Source organism: Rattus norvegicus, chromosome 20 (genome assembly GCF_021556685.1).
Source record: "Rattus norvegicus strain SHRSP/BbbUtx chromosome 20, alternate assembly SHRSP_T2T, whole genome shotgun sequence".
Classification (NCBI taxonomy): domain Eukaryota; kingdom Metazoa; phylum Chordata; class Mammalia; order Rodentia; family Muridae; genus Rattus; species Rattus norvegicus.
This window is the reverse complement of record NC_141553.1, coordinates 9,496,255-9,513,583: the sequence shown is the minus strand read 5'-3', so window position 1 is coordinate 9,513,583 and position 17,329 is coordinate 9,496,255. Positions and strand designations below refer to the sequence as shown.

At 45.0% G+C, this 17,329-nt stretch overlaps 1 protein-coding gene across 1 annotated transcript in view; it reads right to left on the bottom strand.

Annotated features, from left to right (window-relative positions):
• The window catches only part of Dnah8 (dynein, axonemal, heavy chain 8), a 256,161-nt gene that overhangs the window by 196,945 nt on the left and 41,887 nt on the right, over window positions 1-17,329 (bottom strand). Inside the window, 7 exon segments of the mRNA NM_001427092.1 lie at window positions 191-307; window positions 763-843; window positions 8,513-8,700; window positions 11,106-11,241; window positions 12,632-12,751; window positions 13,948-14,047; window positions 15,956-16,032. Coding sequence (NP_001414021.1) covers window positions 191-307; window positions 763-843; window positions 8,513-8,700; window positions 11,106-11,241; window positions 12,632-12,751; window positions 13,948-14,047; window positions 15,956-16,032 — 819 coding nt within the window.

Sequence of the window (17,329 nt, the reverse complement as noted above, 5' to 3'; positions counted from 1 at the left end):
CAGCAGTTGTGAGCATTCAGACTCGAGTCCTAGAAACCAAATGCAGGTCCTCTGCGGAGTGGGACTCACTCTTAACCCCCGAGCCACCTCTCCGGTCCAGACCACACCCTTTGGTAACCAAAGGGCCTCTGGGCATGATTAGAATGCTACTTATAATTTGAGTGCTGCTCTAAAAGATTATTGTCTTTACCTTCTTTAAAAGCTGGTTGAACATATCCAAAACGGACTCAACCTCTTTGAAGAAGCTCTCCAGCATTAGTGAGGACCAGGTCAGTACTGTGAGCCCTTGCCTCAGGACGGACTCCACCTAGGGAGAGCAGAAAAGGTGACGGTTTTCCATTGCTCAGAAAAGCTCTTGCTCGAAAATACTATATGATGCCTCTGCTTAATAGATTCCTCCGCCATTACACCTAATAGAGATGGCCCTTCTTTTAAACTGTCTTTGGTTGTTGTGGAAGCAGCCGTAAATTTTTGCAAAGCACTCACGACCCACATTTACTTGTCTTTTTCACAGGTAGCAAAGCCTAGACAAGACACCATTCCGTGGGGAGAAAGGGAGGGGGAGAGGGAGGGAGCAAAGAGGAGGGGGAGGGGGAGGAGGGGAGGGAGGGCGATCGAGCCAGCCAGCCAAAGCTGTAAAGTTGAAATGAGAAAAAGAGGTGGTCAAGGCAAAGAGATGTGTTCTGAGATCAATCCTCTACACAACAGGAATCTAATTTTAAAGCGGGGGAAATCAAATGTGAACCCTTCAGCGTCACCAACCTTCTTCATCTTCGGGGTCATCAGATTGACGAACACAGAAGGCACTTCCTGGCACAAATCATCGTAATACTGCAGAAGGCCCTGCACAAAGTCAAAACGGCACAGTTTACTTCATTTCGCATGGAAACAAAGACCACAGTTCCGCTCCTGCCGGGAAAGGCTTCGCGGCACCAGTTTTTCCCACATGGGCCTGCGCCAGGGTGGGGCTGCTAACTTTCACTGACACTGACTGGCTGTACCCTTTCATCGGCTGTCAATCACAGGTGCACCCCTTTAAATTCCGACATGTCCAGGTCACTTCCTTTTTTTTTTTTAAATTAATTTATTTCATGTATATGAGTACACTGTCGCTGTCCTCAGACACACCAGAAGAGGGCATTGGATCCCATTACAGATGGTTGTGAGCCACCATGTGGTTGCTGGGAACTGAACTCAGGACCTCTGGAAGAGCAGTCAGTGCTCTAACCGCTGAGCCATCTCTCCAGCCCCCGCGTCACTTCTTAAGATTCTCATTTTTTCACGTACCTTGCTTCTTTCTCTTCGTTTAGAGAAACTGCTTGGATAATTATCATTTCATGTTATCTGTCATTACACGGTTTTATCTTTTTGGGTTTTTTGTTTTTTGTTTTTTGAGACAGGGTCTCAAGTAGCCTGGGCTGGACTTGGACACCTCCTGCCTGGATTCCAGGCCTGTACCCAGTCACAGTTCCACATCTTTTGACATACTGAAACACACTCATCGCTGGGGCTGGACAGACGGTTGTGTAGTTAAGAAAGCTTGCTACTCCCATCCCAGTACCTAAGCTGGAGGGTTCACAAGGTCTCCTTGTGCACCCTTGTTCACAAGTAGCAAACACACACGCTCACCCAAACAAACAAAAATCTTTTAAAAAGCTACTCATCGCCAAAACCGTAACTGATTCTTTTTCTCTTTTTTTTTTTTTTTTTTTTTTTTTTTGGTTCTTTTTTTCGGAGCTGGGGACCGAACCCAGGGCCTTGCGCTTCCTAGGCAAGCGCTCTACCACTGAGCTAAATCCCCAGCCCCTCTTTTTCTCTTTTAAAGATTCCCTTTTTATTTTATGGGTAGAGGTGTTCTGCCTGCTTTGTGGCCACAAACCTTATGCATGCAGTGCCCAAGGAGGCCAGAAGAGGGCACTGCGCCCCAGGGACTGGATACAGATGGTTACAGCCAGAGCAGCAAGTGCTCTCAACGGCTGAGTCATTCCTCCAAACCCTGCTTCTTCGATGTGAATACATTTCCCTGCTCCACACAACCAGAATGGCTAGGCATTTGTTTTCCTTTCAGAGATGACCCATGACGGCCAGTTTGGGCTGGTTTGTTAACTGACTGCAGGGTGTGTTGGGAGTTGTGGAACGAAGTCGCTTAGCTGGTTTTTTAAGCAACTTGAGTCTTGATAGCTTCGGAGTTCTCGATTTCCTGCGAGCAGTCTTTCCTGACACCCAGCAAGCAAGAGTGGCTTTCCTGGCGTCACCCAAAGCTAATGAAATCCCAGGAGGTGCAATATGAACGGCGTGGGCCTCCTGGTCTCATGGGGCAAAGCCCCAAAGCCAAGCGCATGCGCGGTCGGTGCACCTCTTCCGTGGGAAGGTTCTTCAACAATTACATCCTGTTTCCCCTAAGAGCAGAAACTAACACGTTCTTTGAAGAAACCAAACGGAAATCTCCGTGGCGGTGAATTAGAAAAAGATTTCTCAAACAGGACAAGGAAAATACAAAAATTTAAAATGCTTCCATCTCGGAGTACATCACTGGCCAGGCATAGCGATGCGGGCCTTTAATCCCAGCACTTGAGAGGCAGAGGCAGGTGTTGGGAACAAGCAAAAGAAATTTATTCTAAGCGCTACCACTTCATTCCCAGACTCCATTTAATCATGGGGAAAAACTAATTCAAGGTCCCAGGCCCTAGGGGGATTTCCCTAGAGCTGAACAGCTTCCGAGTAAGGAAAAAAACAGTTACTCAGGGACGCCTTGTAAGGAGACAGTTGTCTGAGACCAGTCATCTCCAGGACAAGTCCTCCATCTTGTTGGCAGGGTCGAGCAAGTTCATGCTCCCAAGCCTAGGAATGAACACCTACCCCACTTCTCCAAATGTTTTCTTAATTGTCTATTAACAGATATAAAATAGGGGTTGGGGATTTAGCTCAGTGGTAGAGCGCTTGCCTAGCAAGCGCAAGGCCCTGGGTTCGGTCCCCAGCTCCGAAAAAAAGAAAAAAAATTATATATATATATATACACACACACATATATATATATAAATTGCTGTTATCTAAACCAAGATGCAAAAATTGTGAAAAAATATATATAATTATATATTATTAATATATATTTGGATACATATCCAATTGCCTGTTATGTCTTAATTAACAACATGCAACTGACCCACTCCTTTGTCCCCTTGTCACTCTGGGGTCTGCACCTAATGTCTAAGAGAATGAATTAAGAACCTTGAAGCCAAGTTTCCCTGGATACAGCCCAGTCTCCAATGGGTACTCCCTTATTTAACCCATAATGTCAAAATACAGTTGGAGAACACTGCGCCTCCCCCCAGTTCCTCCCTCACTTTGTCTTCCCACCCTTTAAAACCGTTGTACAATCTTCCTTCCGGGATGAGGTTCAAATCCCGGACTGGCCGCCTCCCTGAGTGCTCAGAATATAAAGCTTTCACTTTTAAACTTCTGTCTCTAAAGTGAGTTATCTCAGCTTCCACCTGAACCCAATAGCAGGCAGGTATCTGTGAGTTCGAGGCCAGCCTGGTCTACCTAGAGAATTCCAGGTAAACCAGACCTGAATAGTGTAAGACCTCATCTAAAATAAAATAAAATTTAAAAAGCCACATCATTAACAAAATAAAAATACCACCCACAGGATGGGAGAAAAAAAAAAAAACAATTCTAGTATCTGATAACAAACTTGTATCTACAAAGACTTATTATAATTCAAGAATTAAAAAGCCAAAAGACCCAATCTTAAAATAAGCAAAGGGTCTAAACAGGCAACAAAACTTCATGACAAAACTCCAAAAACCTACAAACAACCAGTAAACTCATGAAAAGACATATGGCAAGGAAATATGAGCCAAACTGTATGGAAATACCAACCAAACCGTATGGAAATACCAAACCGGAATGTGGCGGCAAAAGGCGGGCACTGACAAGTAATGGCAACAATGTAGCAGACCAGACTCGCCCTCACTCTCTAGGAGGGAAACTTTGTCACTTCTCAGAACAGCCTGGTTCTTCAAAAGGTTACACGTGGGATTAGCAAACTAACAAAACCTAGTGATTTCATCCAGGGGTCCTGGAAGTACAACTTTCCTGATCCCAGGCTGGGATGGGCTTTGGCGATGTAACGCGATGTAACTGTAGTTATCCATTCTTATAAGTAACGCCTTAGTCATACTCCTGTAGGTATCCCCCCCCCCCCGCCCCCAGCAAAACTCACTGGCTCACCAAGTTAGAGTTCCGGGCTGTGCTCTTTTTAGCCTGTGATTGTCAAGTAGGCATCTGTGCACATCTCCCAAGGAATAGCGGGATGTAACAGGAAGTGACGAGCAGATAGCAGAAACCCTGACCCATGACACAATGTGAATTGGTCCTGGCTAATGAAGAAAGCTATATACGGAAAGGCCACATGATCTATAACTCCACCTATAGGAAGTGCCCAACGTAAGCAGGTCCATAGAGACAGTGGCGGTCGTAGCGTCCAACTGCAGAGTAAGACAGAGGCTGGAGGGAAAGTGGGGATCTGAATGCTATTGGGCATGGCGAAAATATTCTAGAACCAATTATAACAGTCGTGGTCTACCTTTGTAGACACACTAAAACCACGTCCACCGTATAATTTTAATCAATTAACTGTATGGTACAGGACTCAGACTTCAACAGTGCATTACTTGATCACTAAACTGTTTGGACTCTCGTGACGGCTTAGGCCTCAAACTCATCACTGGAGAGGCAGAAGCAGGGAGATCTGGAGCCCAAGGTTCTTCTCAGCTACATAGCAAGTCTGGGGCCAGCTGAGCTAAAAAAAAAAAAAAAAAAAAAAAAAAAAAAAAAAAAAAAAAAAAAAAAAAAAGTCTCAAAATAAAGTAACAACAAAAAATAACAAAAACAAAACAAAACAAAACAAAAACAAAAAACAAAAACCTGTTCAGTAAAACTTTTACCTTCAGGGGCTGGAGAGATGGCTCAGCAGTTAAGAGCACCAGACTGCTCTTCCAGAGGTAATGAGTTCAATTCCCAGCAACCACATGGTGGCTCACAACCATCTGTAAAGAGATCCGATGCCCTCTTCTGGTGTATCTGAAGACAGCTACAGTGTACTTATATATAATAAATGAATAAATCTTTAAAAAAAAAAACTTTTACCTTCGCTGTCTTTCATTTTAAAGATTTATTACTTTATGTATGACTGTGTGTCTTCCTATTTTCATATGCACCCCATGCATAAAGGTACCTGGAGAGTCCAGAAGAGGGTGTTGGATCCCAAAGTAGTGGAGTTACAGGCAATAGAGAAACACCACATGGGTGCTGGGAATCAAACCGTCATCTGCAAGAACAGCTGGTGCTCCTAGCTTCTCGCCTATCTCTCCAGCCCTCTTTTAAGTATATTAAAATTGACTAATTCGTCAACGGCGTCGTAGATGCATACAGTACAGTGTACTTTGATGCAAGTCACTCACAACACTTGTCCTAATTTGCTGCTCCTCTTAGAGCTACATAACCGACATTCAGTTTGTTTTAACTTCTAGTAGAATAACGGTTTGAAATATACTCCCATGCCCTCTTTATTTCCTTCTGAGAGAACAAACCAACCAGTTTGTCCCTATGCCCAGATGTGGACATTAGTTAAACCAAGAGAATTCAATGTAGTGACATATTTAAGTCACTGTCATCTTCCCGGAAAGATCCAGGAAAAATCCTGTATTGACTTATTATGTCATGGATGAAAAGAAGCTAATCCTTCTTGTGCCCAAGCAAAGAGAATCCTTTTTCTCATTGAATCATCACAGGTCCCATTAATTTCTGTGCATTCATTTTATCATCCATATTTAATCAGTTCTTTATTCTTGGATTTATATTCCGGTCTTTTGCTATGACTAGTGCTTCTGGAAAGAATTATTCTTTACAATAATTTATCTTCCCACCTCTCCCAAATACATGCCCACCGACTTCCTGGAGAAAGCAAAGAACACTAGGGTTCGTTGAGCTTGCTGTTTTAACCAGCTTTTCAAAGGAATCAGGTGCTGCCGACTCTCTTTCACACGTCTTTGAAACCATGTGCTAAATTTCAGAATGTTTTTCATGTACCTACCTATAGGCACAGTTAAGTGTATGCATGTGTCTCTGTGTGTGTGTGTGTGTGTGTGTGTGTGTGTGTGTGTGTGTATGCATGTGTCTGTCTCTCTCTGTGTGTTTGTGTGTGTGTCCATGTGCACATAAGTACAAGAACCTGCAGACACCAGCAGACTGCATCTAGTGACCTGGAGCTGGAGTTGCAGGCAGGTTTGAGCCACCCAATGTGATCCTCTGCAAGAGGAGGATACACCCTTAACAGTTGGGCCATTCCTCTCGCCTCTTCAATTTGCATAACTGGCCCTCTTTCACGATACTTTTGAATGTCAGTTTTTTAAGGTTTTGCTTTTGTTGTTGTTGTTGGCTTGGTTTGCTTTTTGTGTTTTGTTTTGTTTTGAAGATAGCATTTACTAATTGCTCTGACAGTCCTAGAACTCATTATATAGACCAGGCTGGACTCCAACCCAGAGAGATCTGCCTGCCTCTGCCTCTCACATGCCGGGATTATAGATGTGTGCCACCACCCCTGACTCCTATTTTAAATTTTAGGTTCCTCGTGAGTGAACCTAAATCAGAATCCTTCATTTTACCCCATAATGTTGGAGAACCCTTCCCATTCATGCTACTTTATAGCCATCCCTCTCTCCTAATTAATATTTTATTAGTGCCCAGCATTAAATATATTAAAGTTAATATTCTTGCTCCATAAAATTATAATTAAAGTGATGTTAAACCTGATGCTTCATCACTATAGGACCCAGAAGCCCAAGTGAGCCCGGCCGTTCCCTTCCTTCTTTCCTCCTCCCATCTTTATTAAGTTTGCAAGTTGACATTCTAAACCTATCAGGAATGGCGGCCGCAGAGACGGGTTAAGAGTGTTTAGGGCCCTGGCTGTCGACTAACGTTCTGATCCCAATACCCATGACTGCGTCAACTACCAGTGTGAGTCACAGAGGCCTGGAACTCCAGCTCCACGGGATCTGACACCTCCTCCTGTGCTCTTTGGGTACCTGTGTATGTGCATGAGTGTATGTGCATGTGCGAGCGTACACAAATACACACACACACACACACACACACACACACACACTCATGCACTAAATCTTTTCTGTTCTTTTTTGTTTTTTGTTTGGGGGTGGGGAGCAGAGCTGAGACAGGGTTTCTCTGTGTAGCCCTGACTGCTCTGGAACTCACTCTGTAGACCAGGCTGGCCTCGAACTCACAGAGATCTGCCTGCCTCCCCCAACCTCCCCAAATGCTGGGAGTAGAAGCATGCAAACCTTTTTAAAGAGAAAGTAACCATCAACAAACCTTTTTAAAAAGAAAGTAACCAGAGTTGGGGATTTAGCTCAGTGGTAGAGGGCTTGCCTAGCAAGCGCAAGGCCCTGGGTTCCGCCCCCAGCTCCGAAAAGAGAAAAAAAAAAAAAGTAAAAAGTAACCATCTGCTGGGGGGATACATTTTCCTTGCACTAAAATACTCCTTCAAATATAATCAGAAGTGGGCTGGATAGAAAGTGTCTGTCATACAAAGAGTGAGGACCTGAGTTTAGATTGCCAGCAGGCACACTGGTAGTGATGATGATGATGATGATGATGATGATGATGATGATGATGATGATGATGATGATTTTCTTTTTAAGCTGCAGCCATGTTCATCTGTAACGGTAGGGCTGGGGGAGCAGAAACAGGTGACTCCCCAGAGCTCACTGGCCACTCAGTCTTCCCAGTCCATGAATGTCGAGTTCAAAAGTATGGAGGGATTCAAGAGATGGCTCAGCGGTTAAGAGCACTGGCTGTTCTTCCAGAGGTCCTGAGTTCAATTCCCAGCCCCGATACCATGTGGCTCATGACCATCTATAAAGGGATCTGAAGCCTGTTTCTGGTGTGCAGGGGTACATGCAGACAGAACACTCACATTTAAACAAAAGGAGAAAGCAATAGCAGGCACTCGGTGTCAATGTGTGGCCTCTACACTTTTACCCACATGTACATGCACACACACATGCACATGCCCATACACATGCACATGCACACACATGCACATACACATGTGCACACACATAAACATATACACATACAAACATGCACACACATGTGAATATTCACAATAACAGAAGCATACAAATATACAAACACATGCACATAGGTACATAAATGTGCACACACACAAACATCCACACACATTCAGATGCACAAAGATGTGTATACACATATACATGCACACATGCACACACACATGCACAGGCACACACACATAAATATGTATACAGAGAAATATGTATGCACACAAACATGCACACACATCCACGTGCATACCAACTTGTGCATACACACACACAAACACACACATACACACACACACACGGGCACACACACATAAACATGCACATATGACAAGAAAAAAAGAAGTCATGAGAGGCCACGTCCCCCTCACCTGCAGATACAGCTTGTCTGCCTTCAGTTTGCTTTCTAGTTTCAGCAACTTCTTTGCCTGTTCCGGAACATCTAGCTTCATCTTTATCATGCACTTTGTTTCCCGCACGACTTCCAAAATCTTAGGGTCAAAGTTAACCAGCAACTTCCCCGTTTCCGGATGTCGCACAAACAGTGTAGCTTGCAAAGCTGCAATCAAAGCAGTGCTGGCGTTAGTTTCCCTGCACGCCCCTTCCGCTTCCCGGCTCCCTTCTTAAAGGCAGAGCAATGGTTCTGGATCCTAGTGTTGAGTCACACACAGACTCGCACGCAGACTGACTTGGGTAAGAGACAGACCTTATGCTGCCAACTGCAATACTTCCTTGAGTGGGTCACAGAGGTCTACCTTAGCTTTTTTTTTTTTTTTTTTTTTATTCTTCTTTTTCGGAGCTGGGGACCAAACCCAGGGCCTTGCACTTGCTAGGCAAGCGCTCTACCACTGAACTAAATCCCCAACCTCTTAGCTTTTTTTAAGCATGATTTATTTATTCGTATTTTAGGTGTGTTGGTGTTTTGACTGCATGTATGTCTGTGTGAGGGTGTCAGATCCCCAGGAACTGGAGTTATAGACAGTTGTGAGCTGCCATGTGGGTGCTGGGAATTGAACCCGGGTCCTCTGGAAGAGCAGCCAGTGCTCTTAATTAACCACTGGGCCATCTCTCTGGCCCTTTGAACCAGGAATTAATTTATTAATGTAATGGGAATTACTGCTAGAGGCATAGTAGTAAAAAATAATTAGTTCTAAGGCTCATATGTATTTGCTCAAATTATATCTTATTTCAACAAACTTTATTTGTTTTTAAGATTTACTTATTTATTTTGTATGTGAGTACAATGTTGCTTTCTTCAGACCCCCGCCAGAAGAGGGCATCAGATCCCACTGTAGATGGTTGTGAGACAATCAGTGCTCTTAACCGCTGAGCCATCTCTCCAGCCCCAAAATTCTTGTGGAAGGGGCTGGAGAGATGGCTCAGCAGTTAAGAGCACTGACTGCTCTTCCAGAGGTCCTGAGTTCAAATCCCAGCAACCACATGGTGGCTCAGGACCATCTGTAATGGGATCCGATGCCCTCTTCTGGTGTGTAAGTATATATGCTAGCAGAACTCTATATACACAATAAATCTTTAAAAAATAACAACACAAGAATTTCATTATAATAGATTCTGCCAAGTCTCATGTGACCTAGTAAAATGTCACGGCGACATATTTCTAGGAAAACAAAGTACCCCCTGAATCTCTCTGAAGTTAGTGGACTTTTACTTGCTAGATAATATTAGTTTTTGAGAGGTTCCTTTTAAACGACTATTTTAATTAATTTATTTTTAAATCTATTATTGGGAAGTTGTGCCGGAGCACACCCATGTGGAGGTCAGAGGTCAATTTGTGGAGTGGGTTTTTCTCCTATCACATTTAAGTGAGCGCCAGGGACTGAACTGAGGTCTCCAGGAATGTACAGCAAGCTCCTTTACACGGACTAAGCCATCTTGCCAGCCCAAGATGTTTTGATTGTTTTTTTTCTTAGACAGGGTCTGTGTCTAACCTGCATCTCACTGTGTAACCCTGACTGACCTGAATTCACAGAGATTGTCCCGCTGCTGCCTCCCAAATACTGGGATTCAAGGATGAGCCATTACATCCGGCCCTTTCACAAGGTTCTTAATGGGGTTAGTTTTTCCTGGGGATCTCAGCTAAGAGTTTTACCCAACATAGTTGGGATCCTTTCGGAAATGAATTAGAAATCACATGGCCATCCAGAGAAATCCCAGCATAATTCCAAACACTCAAAAGAAAAATCTTGTTTTAGCAAAATCTGTCTGCCTTAAGACTGTACTGGGGCCGGCGAGGTGGCTCAGCAGTTAAGAGCACTGGCTACTCTTCCAGAGGTCCTGAGTTCAATTCCCAGCAACCACATGGTGGCTCACAACCATCTGTGATGGAATCTAGCGCCATCTTCTGGTGAGTCTGAAGACTCAGGAAAAAAAAAAAAAACTATTGAATCTGCAGGGCAGAACAAACGAATCAAAAGCATGAGACAGCTCCACAGGGACAAATGGGACATAACGGTCACTCCACTCCAGGCGAGAGTGACCATCTGAGACCTGGCAGGTCTCCACCAGAGAAACTCGGTACCTTTCTAATGTCAAATAGTGTTCTCGCAAGGCAAAGAACATTCCATAAAACTCGATACAAACTTCACCTATCAAGACCGCCTGATCTCTGTCTACTGAGCCAGGGTCTCTCATTACTGTGGAGTGAAAACAAGGCTCCCCTCCCTGCAGGGAGCCCCAGGGAGCCCCAGTGCTCTGCCTGATTCCACCCCACCTCCACCCCGCACCCCTGCCGATTACAGTGGTATGGCACCCACCCTGGCCTTTTCATGTAAGTCTTGCAGAATCAACTCGGGCATTCACAACTGAGCCAATCTCCCCAGCCCGACACCTAAACCTTAATTAACCAGCCGGGTCGTACATAAGAAGAATGCCAAACGTCAACCGAAAGAACCGTGAATTTGTTGTTAGTAGCCGAACCACACTTTCGAGCCTTCTTATACGCACCGTACTGAAGCTGGGAGATCTCCTTGACCCACGCGGTGTGGTAAACCACCTCGAATTCCACCAGCACGTACGAGATCTTGTTATACTGACGTATGACAGCTTTACCTTCTATGCTTGACAAGATGTCTGAGTTTTTCTGGGTTTTTTTTTGGGGGGGGGGAGGTGGGGTGGGGAGGAGAGAAAGTTATATTTTAAGACACTTCCACAGACGACTTATACTGACATCAAGTAAACATGGTACCATTTAGATTCTGCCTTAGAATAAAGAAAGGCCAGAGAAGCTAGAGACAGGAAGATTCAGATATTCCACTGGGAAGGGAAGAGAGGGTTGAAACAGAGTTCTGTTGGCACATAAGCAGCCACAGGCAGCGGGAGCTTCCAGTCTCCAGCTCTACCTCCCTCCCCATTTACCTGGACAAGGGGTAACCTGGCTGACTTTCCTTAAACAGCTATCAGAATATTACACAGCACTGGAGGTGGGACAGGGGAAAGGGAGGGCGAATCAAGAAACGATTCCTTTTTGTAAACGTTGGAAGAATACACAAAGGCCAGACTGGATCCCGCCACTATAGCGAGAGATTAAATAAATACCTTCGAAGATTTTATTTATTTATATTGACTGGGGGCATGGGAGTGTGCGCACACAGGGGTGCAAGTGCATACAGAGACCAGCAGAGGGCGTCAGATCCCCTGGAGCTGGAATTACAGATGAGTGTGAGCCTCCCAACATGGGTCCTGGGAACCGAGCTTGCGTCCTTTGCAAAAAAAAGTACACACTCTCGGCTGCTGAGCCGTCTCTCCATCCCCAGTTTAAATATTTGTAAATACACGGAATAATGAAGCAGGCAACACCGGCAGAGCCGAATCTTTACATTTCGTAGCGCCTCAGTAACAAAATGACTCCAAGGCTGAGGTCCTCCAGGTTATTTTGTCCTCTTTTCAGGCATGAAATACAATCTCAAACAAAGCAGACTCCTTTCCGATACTCTGTCTCCCACACAAATAAAAACAACAGGAGAACAAAGAAAAGACCAAGGGACCTTTCCAGAATGCTGGCAGGGTCTACAAGGACCTCGCCTCTTCAGAAGACTAGTGATCTTATACTGCATGTACCGAGATGCCAGGCCTGGGGCTCAGTCCTTCAAAGAGGAATGCAGTCGGCATCCCTTTCTTGGTTTTCATTAAATATACATCAGCCCCTCTCCATCCATATATGCAACTGAGAGTAAGCGTACACTGTGTGTTTTCTAAGCCATCATTTTAAGAGCCTTTTATAAAGTGTCTTCTATTATTAAAACACGTAAGATCTGCCAGCTGTAATTGAACTGGTTGGTCGGCTAAACATGAAAGGGTTGACTTAGCCTCTCTCCCGCATGTTTATAAGTTAGTTTGTTTTTTTTCTCTCGGTAAAAGCATCGGTCCTGACTACTTCATCGGCATCAGTATTGTAGGACAGGATGCATTGGTAATGTAATTCTGTTCCCCACACCACCACGACTCGTGTATAAATTGTGTGATTGGCTTACAAAGAAATAGTTGATGGGTTCATTTATCCGGCGGTACAGCTGCCTCACCCAGAGAATTTTTCCTGCTATGGGGGGCATGTTGCGAGCGAGAGGGGGGTCATCCTTCTGAGAATGATAGAGCTGTAATTAAAAAAATATATATATATGATGTTAATATTTGCATTCGACGCAGCGGAGGACAGGAGGAAATTTACAGCTGTGTTTGAATAGGTGGTTTCGCCGTAACTCCCAGGCTGAATGCACAAGAGTTAGTCGATGAAAATGCAAATGAGGTTCAAACCAATAATCTGGGGCTCAAGGAACAATCATGTCCACAATATACGACGCTTACTCTCTCTTCGCCTTCATTTCCTATTACATGTTGTTATGCTCTGAATTGGAAATGCCCCACAACCTTCTAGTGGGCGCACCTGTGCGAGCACATGTAAGTGTGCGTACAAGTATGCATAGTCATACGGATGCCAGAGGTCAACACTAGCAGCTTCTATGGCTTTCGACTTTATTTTTTTGAGATGGAGTCTCCCACTGAGCATGAAGCTCACTGCCTGGGCTAAGCTGAGGCCCAGGAGCCGCCCATGCAGCATGCATGTTTTTGTTGAGTGCTCGGGACCTGAGCTCAGGTTCTCAGGTTTGCGCAGCCAGCTCTTTACTGACAGGGCCGTCCTCCTGCCCCCGGATGTCTTATTTTAAATATCTGCCCACCCCTAGCTGATTTGTGCTATTTGAGAAAGTCGTGGAATCGTTAGGAAGTGGAGAGCCCTTGAGAAGGGACCGGCCTCCGGAAGTCATACCCGCTCCCTGATGTGGTCTGGCTGGTTGCTATGGGAATAGCCTCAAGTTTTCATCCCTGCTCCCTCGCACTGAGCTACTCCACTACAGCAGGCCGAAACTCAATGGCAACGTAAATCTTTCCCCCAGTAAACTCTTTCCAGCGGGTGTTTCCCTGGTAGGGATGCAGAACTAACTAACAAGACCTTACTTATCTCCCACTTTAAGGAGGTAGACCGTAGAGGAAACATGTAGCTACACTGTTTCTGGTAAACTCCTGCACCTGCATTTCTCTGCGTGAAAACACTATCCTAACCAGGATCTGCTATGGAAACCGGGGAAGACTGTGTCCAAAACACGGTTCCTAACAGCAAACAGGTGTGGATCTGGCAGTCCAGGGACCCTCAGGCTCAGAGGGAATTCTCTGAGAGCCTTCATTCTGCGAAGCAAGCCCTGAAGACCCAGGCGTTTGATGACAATGGTGACGACTTGCAGACCCTCCCTCTTTATATAGGTAACACTCGTCTGTGTGCATGCAGGATGCCTACCTTCTTGGTAGCTTCAAGTTCAGCCACATAACACTGAAGAATCCGCTCAATGGTGTGATTGATTTCCAGCTGAAGGCAGGGCATGTTCAGCTTCTGAAACCTAAAAGGAATCGAAGCCGGATAATTAGAAGGGAAATGAGAAACATACCGCACACATGCCGGATCGCTAACTATTCATTCGTGCGTTTGATAAATGCTTACTCCTGGCCTCGTGAATTGTATGGAACCACAAACAAGGCAGGGGCACCCTCGGCTTTCCCGGACCCTACAGTTTGCACACTGAAAGGCAGATATTGTAATAGTGGCCTGCCGGCCGATTTCACATCTACTCAGGGACTAGATGATGCCTAGTCCCTGGTGTCAGGGAGGTGTCAGGACCACGCTGTTCTTGCGATAGAAGGAAGTGGATAGAGGAGAAAAGAGGCGGGAGGAGATTTTTAAGGAGTCTTGCTGTGAAAGACTGGGGGACAACTCTGTGAGGCAGGAGGCATAACTTGCTTGACCGTGCCAGCCATTTTTCTGCATCCGCCACTACATCTGCTCTATTTTGCTTTCTCTTGCTGTGATAAACACCAAAAGAAACTCAGGGAGGAAAGGGTTTCGGCTTCCAACTCTCAGGTCGCCATACTTATCAACTGCCTTTCTTACACGGCCCAGACGCATCTGCCTAGGGATGGAACCACCCACGGTGGGCTAAGCTTACTTATATCAATAAGCAATTAGGAGAGGTGCCCACAGACATGGCCCCAGGTCAATAGGATAGAGGGAGCTCCTCAACTGATGCTCCCTCTTCCCGATGTCTCCAAATCTGTCTTGAACTGACATCTGAAGTAGACTACGACAATATGCAATCGTGTTCCTTGGGAATTCTTTCCCGAAGCAAAATTAAACACTAGTTATTCCCTCCCCAATAATAACTGTGAAATTAAAGTGAGGTATATTACACAGCCATTCGAGACTTTCTTATGAAAGACTTTTCTGTTATGATTTTAGTTTTAATTCGGTGGAACATCATAGCACACACCTGTCATCCCATTTGGGAAATTGAGGCAGCATGGGCAAGAGATTAAAGGTTTTCCTTGGCCACAGAATAAATCTGTGGCCAGCCTGGCTTATAGTGAGCCTGTCTTTAAAAAAAGGGAAATCTAAAATGGTATGAAAAACTATGTTCCAAAAATGTATTTAGTGGTAAATGAAATGTTAATAAAGGTTTATGAAGGAAACATTTCCAGAACATTCTAATTTGAAAACAAACAGATTGTGTGTGTGTGTGTGTGTGTGTGTGTGTGTGTTTTGTATGTGTACAGATATGTATGTGTGCAGGCACACATGCACATGTGTATGTATGTATGGAGATCATAGTCCAACCCCCGTGACATTCCTCAGGTGCCGCCCAGCCTTTTTTCTTTTTTAAGACAGGGTCTCTTACTGTCCTTGAACTTACTGATCCAGCTAAACTGCATGGCCACTGACCCCAGGGATCCTCCTGTCTTTGTCTCCCCAGGAACGATGGGTTACAAACATGCCCTACCCTACCTGGCTTTCTTCTTCCTCCTCTTCCTCCTCCCCTTCCTCTTCCTCTCCTCCTCTTCCTCCTCCTTTTCTTCCTCTTCCTCCTCTCCTTCTTCCTCCTCCCCCTTCCTTCCCTTCTTCCTCTTCCTCCTCCTTCTCTTCCTCCTCCCCTTTCCCTTCCTCCCCTCCCCTTCCTCTTCTTCCTCCTCTTCCTCCCCTCCTTTTCCTCTTCCTCCTCCCCTTCTTCCTCCTCTTCTTCATCCTTCTCTTCCTCCTTTTCCTCTTCTTCATCCTTCTCCTCTTCCTCCTTTTCCTCCTCTCCCTCCTCCTCTTCTTCCTCCTCTTCCTCCTCCTTCCACCTTTCCTTCTCTTTTTACATGGGCTCCGGAATTGAACTCAGGTCCTCCCCATTGCAAGGCAAGAACTTTAGCACCTGAGCTATCTGAAACCCTCCTCTCAGAGGAACCAACCCCCCTTCAGTCTCTAAAATAAATACCTCTGGAGCAGCTGAAGCGCCTGCTGGGAGGACAAGATCTTTCCAAAGGTAATGTTCATAAATGCCTGTATTTGAATCTAAAACAGAACATCAACATTCCAGTTACGTTTACGTGAAGGGGTCTTTGTATCACAGTTATGACATCCCTAAAGACCCAAACATATCTACCACCCAAGTGCCGAGTGATGTTCGTGGCCTAGTCTGCTGTGGCAGCCACAAGCCACATCGGCTACTGAATGAGGCATCGCCCCCTTAGAAGTGAGACGAAGGTGAGTAGAAAACACACACGACATCTTAACGGCTTCGCACCAGCTGCCTACATACCCATGGAGGTTACATAGAACACTTCCTTCATGGCTTAGCAATTAATAGCATGTGAAAATCATAATATTACCAATAGACCGGACTAAACACAGTACAGTATCAAAATGAATTTCAGCTTCTTTTTGGTTTATTCAGGCAGCTGCTAGAAAGACTGGGAGTCTCTTGGATGGTTTGTATTTGCAGCTCCTGGTTGGATATTCCAAGTGAGAGAATGAGGGGACGGGAAAGGGTCCCTTGCTAAGTGTTCTTTGGGATGCTAATTTCTTTTTTTTTTAATGTATTTATTTTATGTATATGAGTACATTGGTGCTGTCTTCAGACACACCAGAAGAGGGCATCAGATCCGATTACAGATGGTTGTGAGCCACCATGTGGTTGCTGGGATTTGAACTCAGGACCTCTGGAAGAGCAGTCAGTGCTCTTAACCGCTGAGCCATCTCTCTAGCCCGGGGATGCTAATTTCTAAGCCTGTCTCTAGGACAGCTTATTTACAAACAAAGATGTGAGCTGCCCATGCCCTGGGAAACCTGGTGCTGGGGCTCAGTAGGAACAGGAGACAGAAAATGTTCCTCCCCAGACTCCCGCCATCCCTGGCAATGACTTTCAAGCCCTTGGCCCTGAAAGGTGGAACTGAAATCACTCTTTGCTGATTCTTTTTTCCATGTGGACTCTATTGGTATTGGTGATTGAATGGGTCACACCCACCGGTTTGTCAACTGGAAATGGAAGGCAATTCAGAATTCCGACAGCACAGTCAAATTATCTAGTAATAACTATCTAAGGGATTGTATGGTCTGGGTTTGACAGCACACACCTATAATCCCAGCACTCAGGAGACAGAAGCAGGAAAACTAAAAAGTCTGAGGCCAGCCTGTGCTATGTCTCTCAAAAACTGAAGGGCGGGGATGTAACTCAGTGGTACAGTGCCAAACTAGTTGGAACCAATCAGCAGTCCTCAAAACACAGAAGAGAAAAATGAAAAGAAAATCGTATGGCTACTAGCTTTATTGGAAGCTAAAATTTACATCTTTCATAATATATAATCTTCAT